The sequence below is a fragment of the Aspergillus multicolor genome (genome assembly GCF_047715735.1).
Source record: "Aspergillus multicolor strain CBS 133.54 unplaced genomic scaffold BDW74scaffold_18, whole genome shotgun sequence".
NCBI lineage: Eukaryota > Fungi > Ascomycota > Eurotiomycetes > Eurotiales > Aspergillaceae > Aspergillus > Aspergillus multicolor.
This window is the reverse complement of record NW_027395969.1, coordinates 551,041-565,433: the sequence shown is the minus strand read 5'-3', so window position 1 is coordinate 565,433 and position 14,393 is coordinate 551,041. Positions and strand designations below refer to the sequence as shown.

The following is a 14,393-nucleotide window of genomic DNA, read 5'->3' as shown; positions in this document are numbered from 1 at the left end:
GGACACCCAAAGTGAGCTTCTATCTGTGCAAAAGCCACCATTGCGTGAGGCACATTGGAGCTGCCTACTGCTCCTTCCAGATCCACCTCATCTTTATCGCCTCGTACTTATGATCCTGACCACTTATACATCGCAAACCCTCAGGGGTGTGGTGCTGGGACAGCCTTAGGTTTCTCGTCAGCCTGACTCAACATCCATGATCGCAAGGAGTCATGGGAAGCCCCAAAGCAAGACATATACACATACTGTGTTCTCCATCATCGTCACAGACAGCGTCTCGGGCGCAGTGAGCGTCGTCTCAACGGTCCCGGGCTTCAAATACTCGGTGGCAATTATGTACGGACTGGCCGGAAACTGGGGCGTTGGCAACGCTGTCGCAATCGCAGTCCCCGGCTTCTTGGGCACCGGAGCATATCTTGTCGGGCCGGTTTGCAAAGGATAAGGAACCTTGTACGGATCAGCGACGACCTTTCGTTTCTCTGCTTTCATATCGTCATCGGCTTCCTGGTAAATCCTGGGGTGTAGATCTGACGAGGGCGACGCGTATTTCTCCCAAGGTGTTACGACACCGTGAGCTTCGAGGGCCGTGCCTGCGCCCTTAACTAAGGCTTCGATACTTGCTAAACCGCTTGATGTCATACTGAGAATGAGTATGGCTGTCAATGTATGACTGGGCAGCATGGTAATATATTCCGGGCAGTTAAAATATGCGCAAAAGGGTGCGTGCAGAATACACAGCAACAAGGATAAAAACAGCGACTTGAAGAGAGGGTACATAATGAAAGAAATGAACCAGGAGGGTTTGTTTTCTCGTCCTTTGCCCTTGTTCGCCCTGGCATCCCTTTTTTAAAGCTCCAGGTATGCAAGCCCTCATCACAACAATTATTGCCTGAAATAGAAGGCATTCACGAAGGCACTAAGGAGTAGTAGAGTTATGGCCTCCATACTGAGGCATCAACCGGCCCTTTACCTCAAGGTGGCGTGATCAATGATCAACAGTTATCGGTGCTCCACCATCTCCACGGGCTGGCCAGGGATTTGAACGGTGAAGACTTTAAGAGACCATTCTCTCAAAAGTGATGCCGGAGTAATAGTTATTGAGATCCGATATTTCTTCCTTTTCTTCTCACTCGCACCGGCATTGACGACCGAGCCGTGCTTAGCCACAAGATGAGCGCATACGAATTTTTCGAAGCAGTAGCTACAAAGCTGCTTGAAGGTAGTCCCTTGGGAATTGCAATCGCGGTGCTCATTACATTCGGTGTTCCTGTACTACTGCATATTATCTTCTACCGTACGGTAGCATCCCCGCCGTCCAGCAACTTCCTCCTCCTCGGTCCCAGCGGGGCAGGTAAAACTGCCCTGTTGACTTTGGTATATACCTACTTGCTGAATGAGAAGCTTCAATCATTTCCCTGACTGACAATGTACAATCAACAGCTCGAATCAAAGTCGTCATTTGCCGCAAAGCCGAAATCTCGATCTACACACACCTCTCAAACCTCAACCCTCGCTACCATTCGCCTACCTGTCTCCGTCCCAATTGGATCAAACAAGTACCGATCTGTCAATGATACTTCTTTAAAAGAGGCTCAGCGGAACCCTACCAAATATCGCGTGAAGGACACCCCCGGCCATGGAAAGTTGAGAGAATCGCAAGGGCTCTCTGAGCTCTTGTCGATGTCCGCATCAAAAGATGCCAAGTTGAAGCTACGGGGCGTCCTCTTTATGGTCGACACCGCGGCTATCTCCGAGACCGAGGCTTTGAGGGATGCGGCTTCGTATCTCTATGACGTACTTTTAGTCCTTCAGAAACGAGCCCTCCAACGGGGCAAGTCCTCGGCCAAAGCAGCGGCGGAAATTCCCATCCTCATCGCAGCCAATAAGCAAGATCTTTTTACTGCGCTGCCGCCAGGATCAGTACGCGAAAAGTTAGAAGCGGAGATCGATCGGATCCGCAAATCTAAGAGCAATGGACTCATGGACGCCAGTGCCGACGTTAACGAGGGTGATGACGAGGACGACATCCTGGGTAGCTATGACTTAAAGGACACATTCACCTTCAAGGCTCTCGAGGATGAGATTGGCGTGAACGTGGATGTTGTGGGCGGAGCTGTCAAGGGCGACGAGGGCGACGAGGGCGACGAGGTTGGGGCTGGTGTGCGGAGATGGGAGGAATGGGTCGGCCAGTGCCTGTGATGGCTTGGCTCCTCATTGTCTCTCCCCAACCATCATATAATTAATGGATCTACAGGTACCGGTTAATAGGTATGTTAGCCGGAGCATATTTTTAAATAAAAAGTGTTCAGCCTTCTATTTGTTTCCACTTTGTAGTTAGCAATCTTCGCATTTTTATGTATTAGTAATCTCTAATTCGTAACGTAATTATCAGGTGATCCGCCACCCACAGGTTATCCGCCAGCCCTGTAAACCATATAAAATACCATACTTTAAATATTTTTAATTTCATCATTTAACCTTCTATAAGTATAAAACTTAATACATAAGCTATTGAAATACTATAATTTAACATAATTTCTTTGTAATTTTTATATAAGGTATTAAGCCTGGTAACACTAATAAGGTCTGTATTTTTGGTAATTTATTAATATAGGGTATTATACTTAATAATTCTATAAAGAAATAGCTATTTATTAAACTTATACCTTATTTTTTATTACATATTATTTTTTGATATTTTTACCTATTTTTGTTATGAAGTTATAAAAAGTTTAAAACTATAATTTTATATGGGTTACTATAAGAGTTTTGTGCTAGGGTCACGTGACTTTATAAGACTTTTTACCAAAAGACCACATAAACCGCAAGGTATCTTGCGGTTTCCCTAGAACCCATTAAGTAGCGCAACTGGAGCCTTGTAAGCCTCAGGCATCACATGCCTACCAGGCCTTACAGTTACGGGGTCGGCGGATAACCTGTGGGTGGCGAATCACCTGATAATTACGTTATATTAAATATGCTGCCGTAATGATAACTCCTGCCAAACCATTTACTGGTGTTGAACCCATTATATCCCAGGTCCTCTAGAATTTAACCGGAAGGTTTCAAGAACAACAGAAAGGAGTTATGGTAGGTTGAAAAAGTTTGAGGATTGTCATAGAAAGAAATATACCCACGTCTATCCAGATGTGCCGTTCTTCTTATGGTGGAGCATCCAGGTAAGAAGATCAACCTTTGTGACAACGGCCACAGGTCTTAGGGTCCCACTCTCGTCTTTGTCCGTAACAATAGCGGCACTGTTCCACTCAAAGAACCGGTTCAGTACACTTAGAGGTGTATCCATGGTAATCTCAACAAACTTCCGATTCTTGATCTGCGGCTTGGGTATATCCTGCCCGTTCTGATCGGGCTTGAAGCTCGCGAGACCCATGTCTCGAGGGTCCGTGACAACCTCTGAGATGGTACGGAAATCGAACATAACGTCGGCAACGGGGCTCTTCCCGGTTGCGCGGTTGTGTGTTAGTCTGCTAAGGACGTTTCCGAGTGTGACGAGACCGACGAGCTTTTTGCCTGACGGCGCAAGGACGGGAAGCTGGTCGAAGCCTCTGTCGCGCATGACTTCAATGGCAGTTTCGCAAGGAATGTTGGAATGAACTGTTGTTACTGGCTTCAGTCGTAGTGAGCTGACCTTTGTGCCGGCGAAAGCGTCGTCTTGTGCTTGCGTCTGCTTGTCTGAGGATTGGAGGGTGATTTCAGACGGAAGGGAGGGTAAGAGGCCGTTTGCAGCTAGCCAATCGTCGTCGGCGAACTACTTGGCATTAGGGTCATGTTATACCACGTAACTGATTGGGATAGATTACCTTAGTGAGGTAGCTTCGAATGCTGTCCGGCAGAACCACGACGACGACATCACCCTTCTTAAACTGGTTGTCCTTTGCGGCTTTTGCTAGGGCCGCGATTGCGCTGCCGCTGCTACCACCGACAAGAAGACCCTCCTCGGCTATTAATCGGCGAGAGTACTGGAAAGATTCCTTGTCTTCCGTCTTGTACCACTTGTCGACCGCATGTTGGTCGAGCACCTGGGGGATAAAGTCGTACCCAATACCTTCAACCTTATATGGCTCGTTGGCATGTTGCTCATTCAGCGCAGCTGGTAAAGCCAATATAGAGCCTTGAGGATCCGCCGCAATTACTTGAACGTTGGAATTGTGCTTCTTGAGCCCCCGAGAAAGCCCGGTGATTGTTCCACCAGTGCCCGCACCAGCAACGATAGCTGTGATTTCTCCCTTTGTTTGGGTCCAGATCTCCTCCGCGGTGCCGAATTCATGAGCCAATGGGTTGTTCGGGTTGGCATACTGGTCCAGGATGTGCGCATTCGGTAGCTCCTTTTCGAGACGCTTCGCGACGCCGATGTGAGATTCGGGAGAGTCATATGCAGCCTCATTGGGAGTTCGGATGATAGTCGCATTGAGTGCTTTGAGGACAGAGACCTTCTCGGCGGACATCTTCTCTGGGAGAGTGATAATGGTTTTGTAGCCTGTGTGGTTCAAAGAGTGAGCAGACGGCAAAGTTACGAGTCATATGTTAAATTTACCTTTGACGGCCGCGACAAGAGCCAGCCCAATACCACTTAAGGTAGAGAAAAGTCAGGATGAATGCGCGCTCTGCGTGGAGGGATCTTGAGGGATATAGGGCTTACGTGTTACCGCTGGTAGGTTCAATCAGTGTGTCGCCTGGCTTGATACGTCCTGACCGTTCGGCTTCTTCAATCATGCGAAGAGCTATCCGGTCTTTGACGCTGCCACCTGCATTGAAGTACTCTAGCTTCGCATACACGGTGGCCTCAATCCCGAGGCTTTGCGGCAGCTTGTTCAGCCTCACAAGAGGGGTGTTGCCGATATGTTGAGTAATGGCATCTAGGGCTACCGGCGGGATAGCCGGTGTGGTTTTGGAGGACATCGTAGCTGTGGCCCCGAAGAGACAGAATTATTAGATCGAGCCGGTTAGTTCAAATGCCCGGAGGAGCGCAGTGAAAGCGACCAAGAGGATATTGTTTTTATTATCGCAAAAACAATGATGAAAAGTTCAAAGGCCAGGACGCAAGCAGTAGATGCCCCTCCGCCGCCAATAGCCGCCGGTCTCGCCATTCCGCCGCCATCTGATGTTGACCTGGCTAGTCCCAATCCGGTCTTTGCTGTCTCACACGATTTGACGGCAGCGGGAATCATCTGGCTTGGCATTATTAACGGCCAGACCTTGTGGGTGCGGTTGATGAAGAGATTTCGCATCGCCTTGATATTTTCATCTTCTCAGCGTCGTCAGCGAGTCAGCACATTACACCAAAGTAGCAAATCAGCCAAAAACATGGACAATGCTGGATGTGTGATTCTGCTCTCTCACTGGCTCGCTGGTTGGCCGCGTCTTCAAAGTGAAAATTGAGAAGGCGCCGCAAGTCATATCCCACTCCCACTATCTTAAGCAGTATTATACCAGTCCAACTAGAATGAAAGGCTGGGGGTGTTTCAAGACCAGAGAAAGATGGGCTAGTACTCAACACCCTACGGAGTAGAGCAGCCCTGATCCTTCCACATGTATGTTGATATCATTGCCAAAGCCACCCACGAAGAGACAAGCGCAACCAATCCTAACTCGGCCGCGGCGGCATATGCATGCTGCACCTTCCTGGCAGAAGGCATTGAAATGATGAAATCTGACTTGTAGACGAGTAAGGGCATAACTGCGTTCCAATGCCGTTCAGGCGATTTCGCTCAAAGCTGAAGTCAGCGTTCACGGGGTTTATTGCATTCAATGTACCTCAAGTACGCTCTTGCCTGACATCAAAGGCAATCACCTCTTTGTTTGTCTATCAGCATTGGATCCCTGGATCGCACATTCGCCAGCCGTTGAGATTACAGTTAACCTACAGCAGAGATACGTTATGCATATTTGACCCTTTCCATGGCTCTCAGCCAATCTTTTTTCCACGGTCGGTGACGGACCTGATCCACTCAATTGGCTCATCCCCTAGAGGGATAAAAACACGAGACGAGCCAAATGATACTCCGTTGTGGCTGTGCTGGGTGGGTCGCGTACTCCGTCACTAGGTACTACCCCATACGTTGAGGTCGTTGACCCTGTTGTACAGCAGAGACAGTCAGCGTAAACACATTGCATCAACTCGATGAAGTGCTTCAGCCTGTTTTGTTTGGCTGTTGGTGCAGGGCTGCATTTGGAGTACAGCTCTTGCTGGGCTGTGCGAAACATTCCACACCGCGAATGCAATGACAAAGGTTCAAGATGGAGAGTCTGCACATAAACGCCCAGTTCCAGCCACTGAACGTGTTCAATGCGTAGCCGAGCCTTAGCAGAGGGAGCCAAGTTGTTTCAAGAGTCCTACCAAGCCTTGAGGATGCACCAACCTCTTAGGCTGTCCAACTGCTCGGGCCCCTGTCTTTGACTCTCTGCCTCGAATGTTGACGGCCTTAATTTAGTTTAATATGCATGGTATAGCCAACTAACCACTGTTGATTCGGCTCTTGTCGAGAATCAGTCTAGCCCACAGACTATCCCACACGGCTGTGCCACAGTCCCACTGCCAGCTCACCAATTCAAGACCGATCATCCTTCGTCACGCTTATTTGAACCCTTGCGATCGTCCCTCAAAGCCCAGCTTCTTCTTAGCTCTTGTTTGTGCCACTGCCGCGGTGTTTGTCGTCCCCAACCTTTCTGGCACTGCTACCGCGCTCGATTTCCCTCTTGCCAGGCTGAGTAGGGCTTGACACGCTGTGTCGCAATAGTACGGAGTATACTTAGCATACTCTGCTGATTTATTTTGTGCATTCCTGCTTCTTCGAGCTTCAGCCGCTTCCTATCCTGCTGCACTACACATACGCTGCATACCATATTTTCGATAAGCCGTCGAACCCACCTTCGACTACAGTCCATCCTTCAGTGTCTTTATGTCGCGACGAACAAGTCGGCCCTCGTCTTTTCAGGAGGGCAACGAAAGCCTGTTGATGACCGACCTAAATCGCCCAGCTGCCAACGCCAGCAATGGTAATGGCAGTGTCCTACCTACGCATAATGACGAGAAAAAACAACACAACTATCGTCATGCTCTCTTTCGAGTGCACACTGCCGGGCAGAGTGGACGAAGCGGCATTCATCCCCTTCTGTTCCTCCAGGTCTGCTTCCGGAGCACCTGCACCCTTTCGATGATAGTCAATATTCTTTGGCCTTTCGTCCCCGCCGCCATCGCCATACACTTTGCTCGACCGGATCTGCATGTCTGGATCTTTGCCCTCAACTATATCGCCATGGTTCCGTCCGCAAACCTGCTTGGTTTCGCTGGCGGTGAGCTTGCCAAAAAGCTACCGAAAGTGTTCGGTGTTCTCCTCGAGACAACCCTCAGCTCCGTGGTGGAAATCGTGCTTTTCATGGTGCTAATCCATAACGACAACGGCGGCAACCTGATACCGGTTATTCAAGCTGCCATCCTGGGCTCGATCCTAGCGAATCTGCTTCTTTGCTTGGGCTTGTGCTTCTTCTTCGGCGGACTCGGACGTGAGGATCAGGTTTTCCATGAGGCCGTCAGTGAAGTCGGCTCGGGGCTGTTGCTAGTCGCAGGATTTGGCCTGTTGATTCCTAGCGCTTTCTACGCAACCTTAAACAGCGGCAGCACGAGCACCACCACGACGCAAGCTGCGATAGTCGACTCAACCTTGAAGATCAGCCGGGCTACCGCAATCATCCTTCTGGCCGCATTCATGATGTAAACTCACCGCCCCCCTTCCCCTTAAGGTGATATACTCACGACGTCTTCCTCATTAGGTACCTCTTCTACAATCTCCATAGCCACCACACTATCTTCGATGAGATCCTCGAGCACGATGAGAACCGCGACGAGGACCGCGACAAGGAGGAAAAGCGCGCCAAGCTGACTCTAACCGAGTGCTTGATAGCCATCGCCATAGCTCTAACATGCGTCTGCATGTCGGCCGTGTTTCTCGTCAACGAAATCGAGCATATCGTCCACGAGCAAGGCGTACCAGACAATTTCATGGGTCTTATCCTCGTACCTGTCGTCGAGAAAGCGGCTGAACATCTTACCGCTATTGACGAAGCTTGGTGAGTTATTTCCTGCCCCTGCCCATCTGCGTCCCTCAACTCCCTTTCCATCGACTAACACCCACCTACAGGGACAACCAAATCAACTTCGCGCTCTTCCACTGCCTCGGTCCCTCGATCCAGACCGCGCTTCTGAACGCGCCCCTCGCCGTCATAGTCGGCTGGGGTCTCTCCAAGGACATGAGCTTGAACTTTGAAATCTTCATGATCGTCCTCGTTGTCCTGTCAATTCTAGTCGTCGGTAATTTCCTCCGTGACGGGAAGTCGAACTACCTTGAAGGCGGCCTCTGTGTGCTGGTATATATCATTATTGCCGTTACCACATGGTACTACCCGCAGGTTGAGCCGCTAGGTGGTGGTGAAGGGGGCTCGGAAACTGCAGCGGAGGTGGTAGCTCACCGGTTCAAGCTGTAATATCGCTTGGGGTCATGTGTTTTTGTTGGGTTGTTTCGGAGACCATATCTAGCATTTGTATATCGCGGTGGGTGCATTATCCGAGATGTTTACGTTTGTTCCTTACCGTGTGACCTAGTACTGTACATAACCTTGGATTTAGCTTTGAATAGGCGCACAAAAAAATATTTACTAGCGACATACACCTCAAGCCTTGTTGGATTGAGATCATACAAATGCCTTGGAGGGCAAGTCAAGGAGACAAACGTGCGCGTTTAGGCATGGTCGTGTTCGTTTAGTGATCTAAGTACAAACATTGCTTCTCAACCCCGCCTGATCACATCCTTCCTGTCCATCAAGGTCATATGGAAAGCCAACAACAACATCAAGAAATTACAGCCGAACGAGATCTGTGACATGTAAGATAAGAGTAAGAAAAGTCATAAAACGCCCAAGTTGTCCCAGGAAGAGAGCGCTCCGGATACTCCAACAAAAGAAAAATAAAAACCCTCGTAATATCAGCGGAGACGCCTTGCTTCAAAATGTGAAGAGAGAACTCGGGGCGATGTGCGTCTCGAAAGAAAATCGAAAAAAGAAGAAAAGGTAGGAATCCAACCACGCGGATGTTATTGATACAGAGCGCGAAGAAAAAACCCAAGCATCAAGGCTAGATTGGTGTGGTGGTACAAAAACAAAGGAAATGAAATAAGGAGCGTAATAACCCTGTGCGCAACGCAGATAGCTAAGCGCAGAAGGTGGTAGGGTATTAGCCAAGATGGGTGATTATCGCTGAGGTGGGAGGCGGAGATAGCAGAGGCCAAAATGTATGTATCCTTTGCATATCGAATAACCCACCGTCTAGGTCAGTGTGGTGGTCCCAGGAAAATGTGAGATTAAAAAGTCCGTAATAGCCGCAGGAACGCCGTCGTTAGATGGTACTGTAGGGGAATCCGAGAAAATCACCAACTCCGTCCAAATGCAATAATATGACAGGTCGTATTAATCAAACATCGATCATTTCGGCATCTTCCGCGAGAACGTCATCGGCAGGGCCCCAATTGCCCTCATACACAGTGGCGCCAGCCCGACGCCGAGACGCGACAAATTGGACTCCAAAAGACTCCAGTATTTGATCAGCAGTGGGTCGATCTGACGGTTCAGGGGAGATCATCCACCGCACGATCTTATCTAGAGATTGCTCGTGGCTGGCGTCAATCATGAAAGCCGGGGGGTCGGCTAGCTCGCTACTCCGGGTAAAGTGGATCGGTTTTCGCTCTCGGTTGCTTCCAAAGAGATCAGGTGTGCCGAAATCGTCGTCCCCAAAGTCAGATCCGCACAATTCCTTGAACGATGGCTCCTCTGAAATTGGGTTCCCGGACGCATCGCGGAAAACTGTGGTCTCAGAGCTCCAAGTCAAGCTCGGAACATCACTCATGTCACCGTTCCGAAGCTTCTGCCACGAAAGGCCGTTGTCCGGAAGTTCGACGTTACCAGCAATCTCAAATATAATCAGGCCGAGTGAGAAGATGTCCGCCGGCTTGTCATATCTTCCCATGAGGATCTCCGGTCCAATGTATTCACGATCGCCTTCGCCCTCTATGCCCTCTTCGGCTGGCCATCGGGTCGCCATGCCAAAATCGGCAATCTTCAAAACACCTTCGAAAGTGACCAGTATATTAGCTGGTTTGAGGTCGAGATGTATGAAACCGGAGTCATGAATATGTTTCAAGCCCTGTTAACAGTTAGCAATCGCGCTGTAATATCCAGAATAGACTCGTGAATAATTACCGTAGACAACTCAAGCAATATTTTCCAGATTCGGAAATCATCCAGTCTCGCCTTGAGTCCCACTTGTGTGAGAAAGACATCCAAACTGCCTTCCTCGCAATACTCTGTTTGGATATAAAGATGACCATTGTCCTCCCAGCTGTCAGCGAAGGATATGATATGGTCATAGTTGGTAAGAGCTTTCAGTGCATCGACTTCTCGAATACGGCGTTCACGATCCTTCAGTCCTGAGTACGGCTGTTTTGCTTTCTTGACCGCCCAAACTTGGTCAGGCAGTGATTTGAAAGACCTAGGAGTAGCTGAGAATATCGATGGCAGAGACACGTCATTTGGCTGCGAAACACGGTAAACTTGCGAGAATTCTCCGGTGCCAACAAGTTCAACGCGCTCAAAGCGAGATGTGAGGCATGGATCCACGTCAGGTGTATGGTGTATATTCAAAGGGAGACTGGGTCTCTTTCCGATGAAAGAGTCGCGCGGACCAGTTGGGGTGGCTGGCAAATTGAAGGGGTTGAAGTCTGACTGGGCAGATTGCCGGTCATTGTGTCCTGAGATAGTTAGGCCACTGGGATCGGGAGGGCAGAAGTGTTCTTGAGGCGTACGAGGTGATCCATGTTGGAATCTATCATGCAGTGGACTAGAGTTTGTACCTCTCGCCTCGGACAATCGCTCGAGAGAAGCAATTTGTGAGGCAGTAGGGGGGTAGGTTCGAGACGGGAAGAATGATTGTTTTGTGGGCGTGGGGGGGAAATCCGATTCACTGAGTGGCAGGCTATCCTGGCGGTTAGAAGGCGACTGTGTGTGCAACCCGTACCCGTCATCACCATCGATACTAGCTAAGCTTCCGCGTCGCGAGGCGTCAGGTCGATTAGAATTATTACCGAAGATTCCCATGCCTCGCGCAAATGGCCCCTGTTTAGGACGCGCACTGGAAGGATTGAAAGGGGACGGAGGGGGCATATCCATAGCATTACTTAGCGTCGACCTTCCAAGTGGCTCATCTGGCTGGGCTCTTTGGCTAGCAGCGAACAAATTGACGGGCCTCTTGCACGGAGTATCAGGCATGTTCTTGCTGAAACCTAGCATGCTCTGAGAATCGTCGACGTTACGGTTCCTCTTTGATATGAGGCCGGTGGACATGAATGCAGCTGGAAGGGGTTTGACGAGTTTGTAGTTCTCGGGCGTAGCGAAGGAGTCTGTTGACGACGTTGAGTCCTCGCGAGTGAGATGACGTGCAGCCGTGGGCCGGGTGGCACCCGCTGGAAGTGATTTTGAAAAGTTGACGATTGCCCTAGGACGATCACTCTTCTGCGGCGGTTCATGAGTGGGCGAATCGTCTACTAAGCTAGAGCTGGACGAAGACTGAGTGATTGTTCGGGACAATGGGTGGGCGGCCGTTCGGGTTATTGCGCCGTGCGAGTTTGAGAACAAGGAGCTACTCTGGGCAGGGCGTGGTGAGAACAGGCTCTCGCGATGAGGCGAAAAGGTGTTGTGGTCCAATGATGGACGGGAACGAACGGTTAGAGGTGTGCCAGCGTCGGGTTCCTCTGGGTCTCCCAAAGCCCTTGTTCGAGAAAACAAGGATCGCTCATTTGGACGCTGCTGCAGTGTTGACCGCCGCAGAGAAGAAGTCCGTCTAGGGACAGTCGCAAAGGGGCTGAAAGGTGGTGTCGTGGTAGTGGGAAAGAATATTGCGTCTTTTTCCAAATCAATCTCTTCCAGTTGCGCATCCTCCGCTGTATTCGTCACGTTTTCGCTGTCGAATATGCTGAAGTCTCCGGTGAGATTAACTGTTTGAACACTTCGTCGCTTTGCAGAAGGACTGCCCCGTGATGCACGGTCTAGATTCATGATACCGTCGCTTCGTTTCATCGGGCTGGCAGCTGAGCCGAAAGTGCCACTTCGTCGTTTCTCAATCCGCGACGCCGATGGGCGAGTACTTGGTGCACCATCCGCATATATAGCGGATTCATCTGAGCATGTACCGACACCACCACTCATCTCTTCGGGTGAGACGCTAATTCCGGGAAGCGTAGAAGAGTTTTCCACGCCCGGGGTGACGGAGATCTCATGTACAGGTTTCGCGTTCCCTTGGTCAGTCGACACGTTCAGAGCGCGCTTGACTGGGCTCCGAGGAGAAGTGCGCGCGCGGCGCATGGGAGGACGCGAAATCTTAGCGCTGGGCGGATACGGTACGGCGAACGGTGACTGTTGAGAGGAGCTGGGGAAGAGCACAAAGTTGCCTTGCGCAGACCTTCGCGATGGTGACAAAGGGGAGGAAGCATATGAGGAGTTCTTGGATGGGGAGTGATTTCGAGAGGCTAGAAGAGAAAAACTTGAACTCTTGGAGGGCGAGCGCGAGAATGACCGACGAAGTTGTCGGATTGCCGTGTTTGCATCGATATGGTGGATGCCAGAATGCGATGGCAGGTGTAATGTGCCACCCGCGTCGCGGTGAGGTGAAAATGTTGCGACCATTGTTGATGAGGTTGAAGCAGCTTGATGGAGGCGAAAGACACCCAATGTTTGGTGAGTAGAATATGAAGTAAAAGTGAGAGCTTATTATGTTTGGAGTCCGTCGTGTCGAGGGCCAGTCAGCTATTCGAGGCGCAGCAGGAATCACAACAAGGTGAACAGGCGGCTCTCTTTTCCTTCACGATAAGCCAACCGGGGCCGAGGGAGTCGATATCCGACGTGATGGAATGTGAGAACAGTGCGCGATAATAACAAAGAACAAGCGAACGAGGCAAATGGAGCTATGATTTGACATCACAATGCCAAGGAACGTTGAGGAATTTCAGAAGAGATCGCTTTATGGCAAACCCCATACACGCTGGCTGACGATGTCGCGGAAGCGCCTTTCGGCGAGCTCCAAGTTACCGGCGCGTCGATGAAACCGAAGGTCTGTTGTTTACTTGTTGGGTTCCCCAAGCGCCTAGATGAAACGAGAATGGTAGGGATGTTTCAGGTGTCAGAATAGGCAGGCGCCGGCGCGAGATGTGCAGGCGCGACCAGACCGCGCGCAAGTTCGAGACAAGGGCAAAAGCTGCGACACACTGCGGCACTGCGACGGTTCGGATGCGCCAGAGACAGGCCGAAGATGCGACGAGCCACTGATTTGATTCGAATGCAGGAGAAGTAGCAGCAGCGAGTCTGCGTGTCCCTTCCTTCTCCCTTTCTTTAAACCCCAACAAATGGGCTCGCCAGGCCGCGGACAGCGCAAGGGGTTGCTAACCTGAAGCTGACTTTCTGGAAACAGACAGCCACGCGATGATGAATCGATAATGGATGAGGGCGAAGGAAGGGATGGGCGACCGGATGGATCGAGAGAGGGGGCGGATACTGATGGAACTTGCGGTATGCAGCGGCCACACTCGCTGAAGAAAATCAGCCGAGGGATCTCCCTTGCGGGACAGAGGGGAGGGGGTGTTCCTGTTTTAGACTTCGAATGGGAAGCAATAATCAGCTGGATGGCACGGGAAAGACGGAGGAATAGAGAAATACATGGGACGGGGTCGATGGAGATATGGAGAGCAGGCCCTGGCCGGATGACACACGACTGGGGAAGGGAGAAAAAGTTGACAGCGTGCCCGACCGTCGAAGCGCCTCTTCGCTCGTCTTCAGCGGCCACTGGGGGCGGGAACTTTGGGCTGGGGATGTTTGGGGCCTACGCGACTTGACGCGTGCGGTCTGTTGTTTCCCTGGCTCAAACGAGCTTAGCGCCCTTCACGTCCACGCGCCACCAAGGCACATTACAGCCTGTGACAATGTTACACTCTCCTCCTATACGAACTGGCTACGAAGATAGTATCTAGAATGCTATCGCGATTTTCTTGAGCGTTGATCCAGTACCCCCCAGCTGGTCCAGAGCGCGGCATACTCGAGGCTGAACCTCGGGAGTCTTTCAGAGGGGCGCAAACAGCGTATCGAGCTATCGATAGTGGTCGCAATAATGCCCGCGGCTCGATAAGATCATACCCAACGCAGCTGGCCCTCCCCTGCATGCGTGTATTTATGCTCTGCTTACCCAAGCACATCGCCACCGTGTTGCACAACTGATATCATGACTATCATGATTTCCAGTTGGGCTGGGTCGAGTGGCAAAGCTGTTCCTGAAGTCTCTC

General features: G+C 50.6%; 5 protein-coding genes across 5 annotated transcripts; 2 read left to right on the top strand and 3 right to left on the bottom strand.

Annotated features, from left to right (window-relative positions):
- Nucleotides 1–140: 140 nt before the first annotated feature.
- Nucleotides 141–639, bottom strand: BDW74DRAFT_179721 (putative beta-1,6-glucan biosynthesis protein (Knh1); the record flags this gene model as incomplete). Its single annotated transcript, XM_073729531.1, has 2 exons — nt 141–164; nt 247–639. The coding sequence occupies 2 exons, from the start codon at nt 637–639 to the stop codon at nt 141–143; spliced, it is 417 nt and encodes a 138-aa protein (XP_073582454.1).
- Nucleotides 640–974: 335 nt separating this feature from the next.
- Nucleotides 975–2,316, top strand: BDW74DRAFT_38804 (signal recognition particle receptor subunit beta). Its single transcript, XM_073732662.1, has 2 exons — nt 975–1,374; nt 1,441–2,316. Exons 1-2 carry the CDS (start codon nt 1,171–1,173, stop codon nt 2,197–2,199), a joined length of 963 nt encoding a protein of 320 aa, XP_073582453.1. The 5' UTR covers nt 975–1,170; the 3' UTR covers nt 2,200–2,316.
- Nucleotides 2,317–2,771: 455 nt separating this feature from the next.
- BDW74DRAFT_156124 (cystathionine beta-synthase CYS4) lies at nt 2,772–5,070 on the bottom strand. Its single transcript, XM_073724949.1, has 4 exons — nt 4,661–5,070; nt 4,556–4,590; nt 3,822–4,498; nt 2,772–3,769 (listed from the first exon to the last, which is right to left on the bottom strand). Exons 1-4 carry the CDS (start codon nt 4,918–4,920, stop codon nt 3,140–3,142), a joined length of 1,602 nt encoding a protein of 533 aa, XP_073582452.1. The 5' UTR covers nt 4,921–5,070; the 3' UTR covers nt 2,772–3,139.
- A 1,317-nt stretch (nt 5,071–6,387) lies between these two features.
- On the top strand, nt 6,388–8,740 carry BDW74DRAFT_156118 (hydrogen/calcium exchanger domain-containing protein). The gene is made up of 3 exons (XM_073724948.1): nt 6,388–7,732; nt 7,792–8,088; nt 8,160–8,740. Exons 1-3 carry the CDS (start codon nt 6,921–6,923, stop codon nt 8,500–8,502), a joined length of 1,452 nt encoding a protein of 483 aa, XP_073582451.1. The 5' UTR covers nt 6,388–6,920; the 3' UTR covers nt 8,503–8,740.
- A 744-nt stretch (nt 8,741–9,484) lies between these two features.
- Nucleotides 9,485–12,747, bottom strand: BDW74DRAFT_168875 (tyrosine protein kinase SWE1; the record flags this gene model as incomplete). Its single annotated transcript, XM_073726908.1, has 3 exons — nt 9,485–10,213; nt 10,270–10,817; nt 10,872–12,747. 3 exons carry the CDS (start codon nt 12,745–12,747, stop codon nt 9,485–9,487), a joined length of 3,153 nt encoding a protein of 1,050 aa, XP_073582450.1.
- Between the last annotated feature and the right edge of the window lie 1,646 nt (nt 12,748–14,393).

Excerpts from the sequence above, each read along its gene's own strand:
- BDW74DRAFT_38804 (XM_073732662.1), top strand. The coding sequence starts at position 1,171 with ATGAGCGCATACGAATTTTTCGAAGCAGTAGCTACAAAGCTGCTTGAA. Across the intron at positions 1,375-1,440 it reads AAACTGCCCTGTTGACTTTG|CTCGAATCAAAGTCGTCATT; the intron begins GTATATACCTAC and ends TACAATCAACAG.
- BDW74DRAFT_156124 (XM_073724949.1), bottom strand. The coding sequence starts at position 4,920 with ATGTCCTCCAAAACCACACCGGCTATCCCGCCGGTAGCCCTAGATGCC. Across the intron at positions 4,591-4,660 it reads GAACCTACCAGCGGTAACAC|TGGTATTGGGCTGGCTCTTG; the intron begins GTAAGCCCTATA and ends CTCTACCTTAAG. Across the intron at positions 4,499-4,555 it reads TCTTGTCGCGGCCGTCAAAG|GCTACAAAACCATTATCACT; the intron begins GTAAATTTAACA and ends TGAACCACACAG.
- BDW74DRAFT_156118 (XM_073724948.1), top strand. The coding sequence starts at position 6,921 with ATGTCGCGACGAACAAGTCGGCCCTCGTCTTTTCAGGAGGGCAACGAA. Across the intron at positions 7,733-7,791 it reads CTTCTGGCCGCATTCATGAT|GTACCTCTTCTACAATCTCC; the intron begins GTAAACTCACCG and ends CTTCCTCATTAG. Across the intron at positions 8,089-8,159 it reads ACCGCTATTGACGAAGCTTG|GGACAACCAAATCAACTTCG; the intron begins GTGAGTTATTTC and ends ACCCACCTACAG.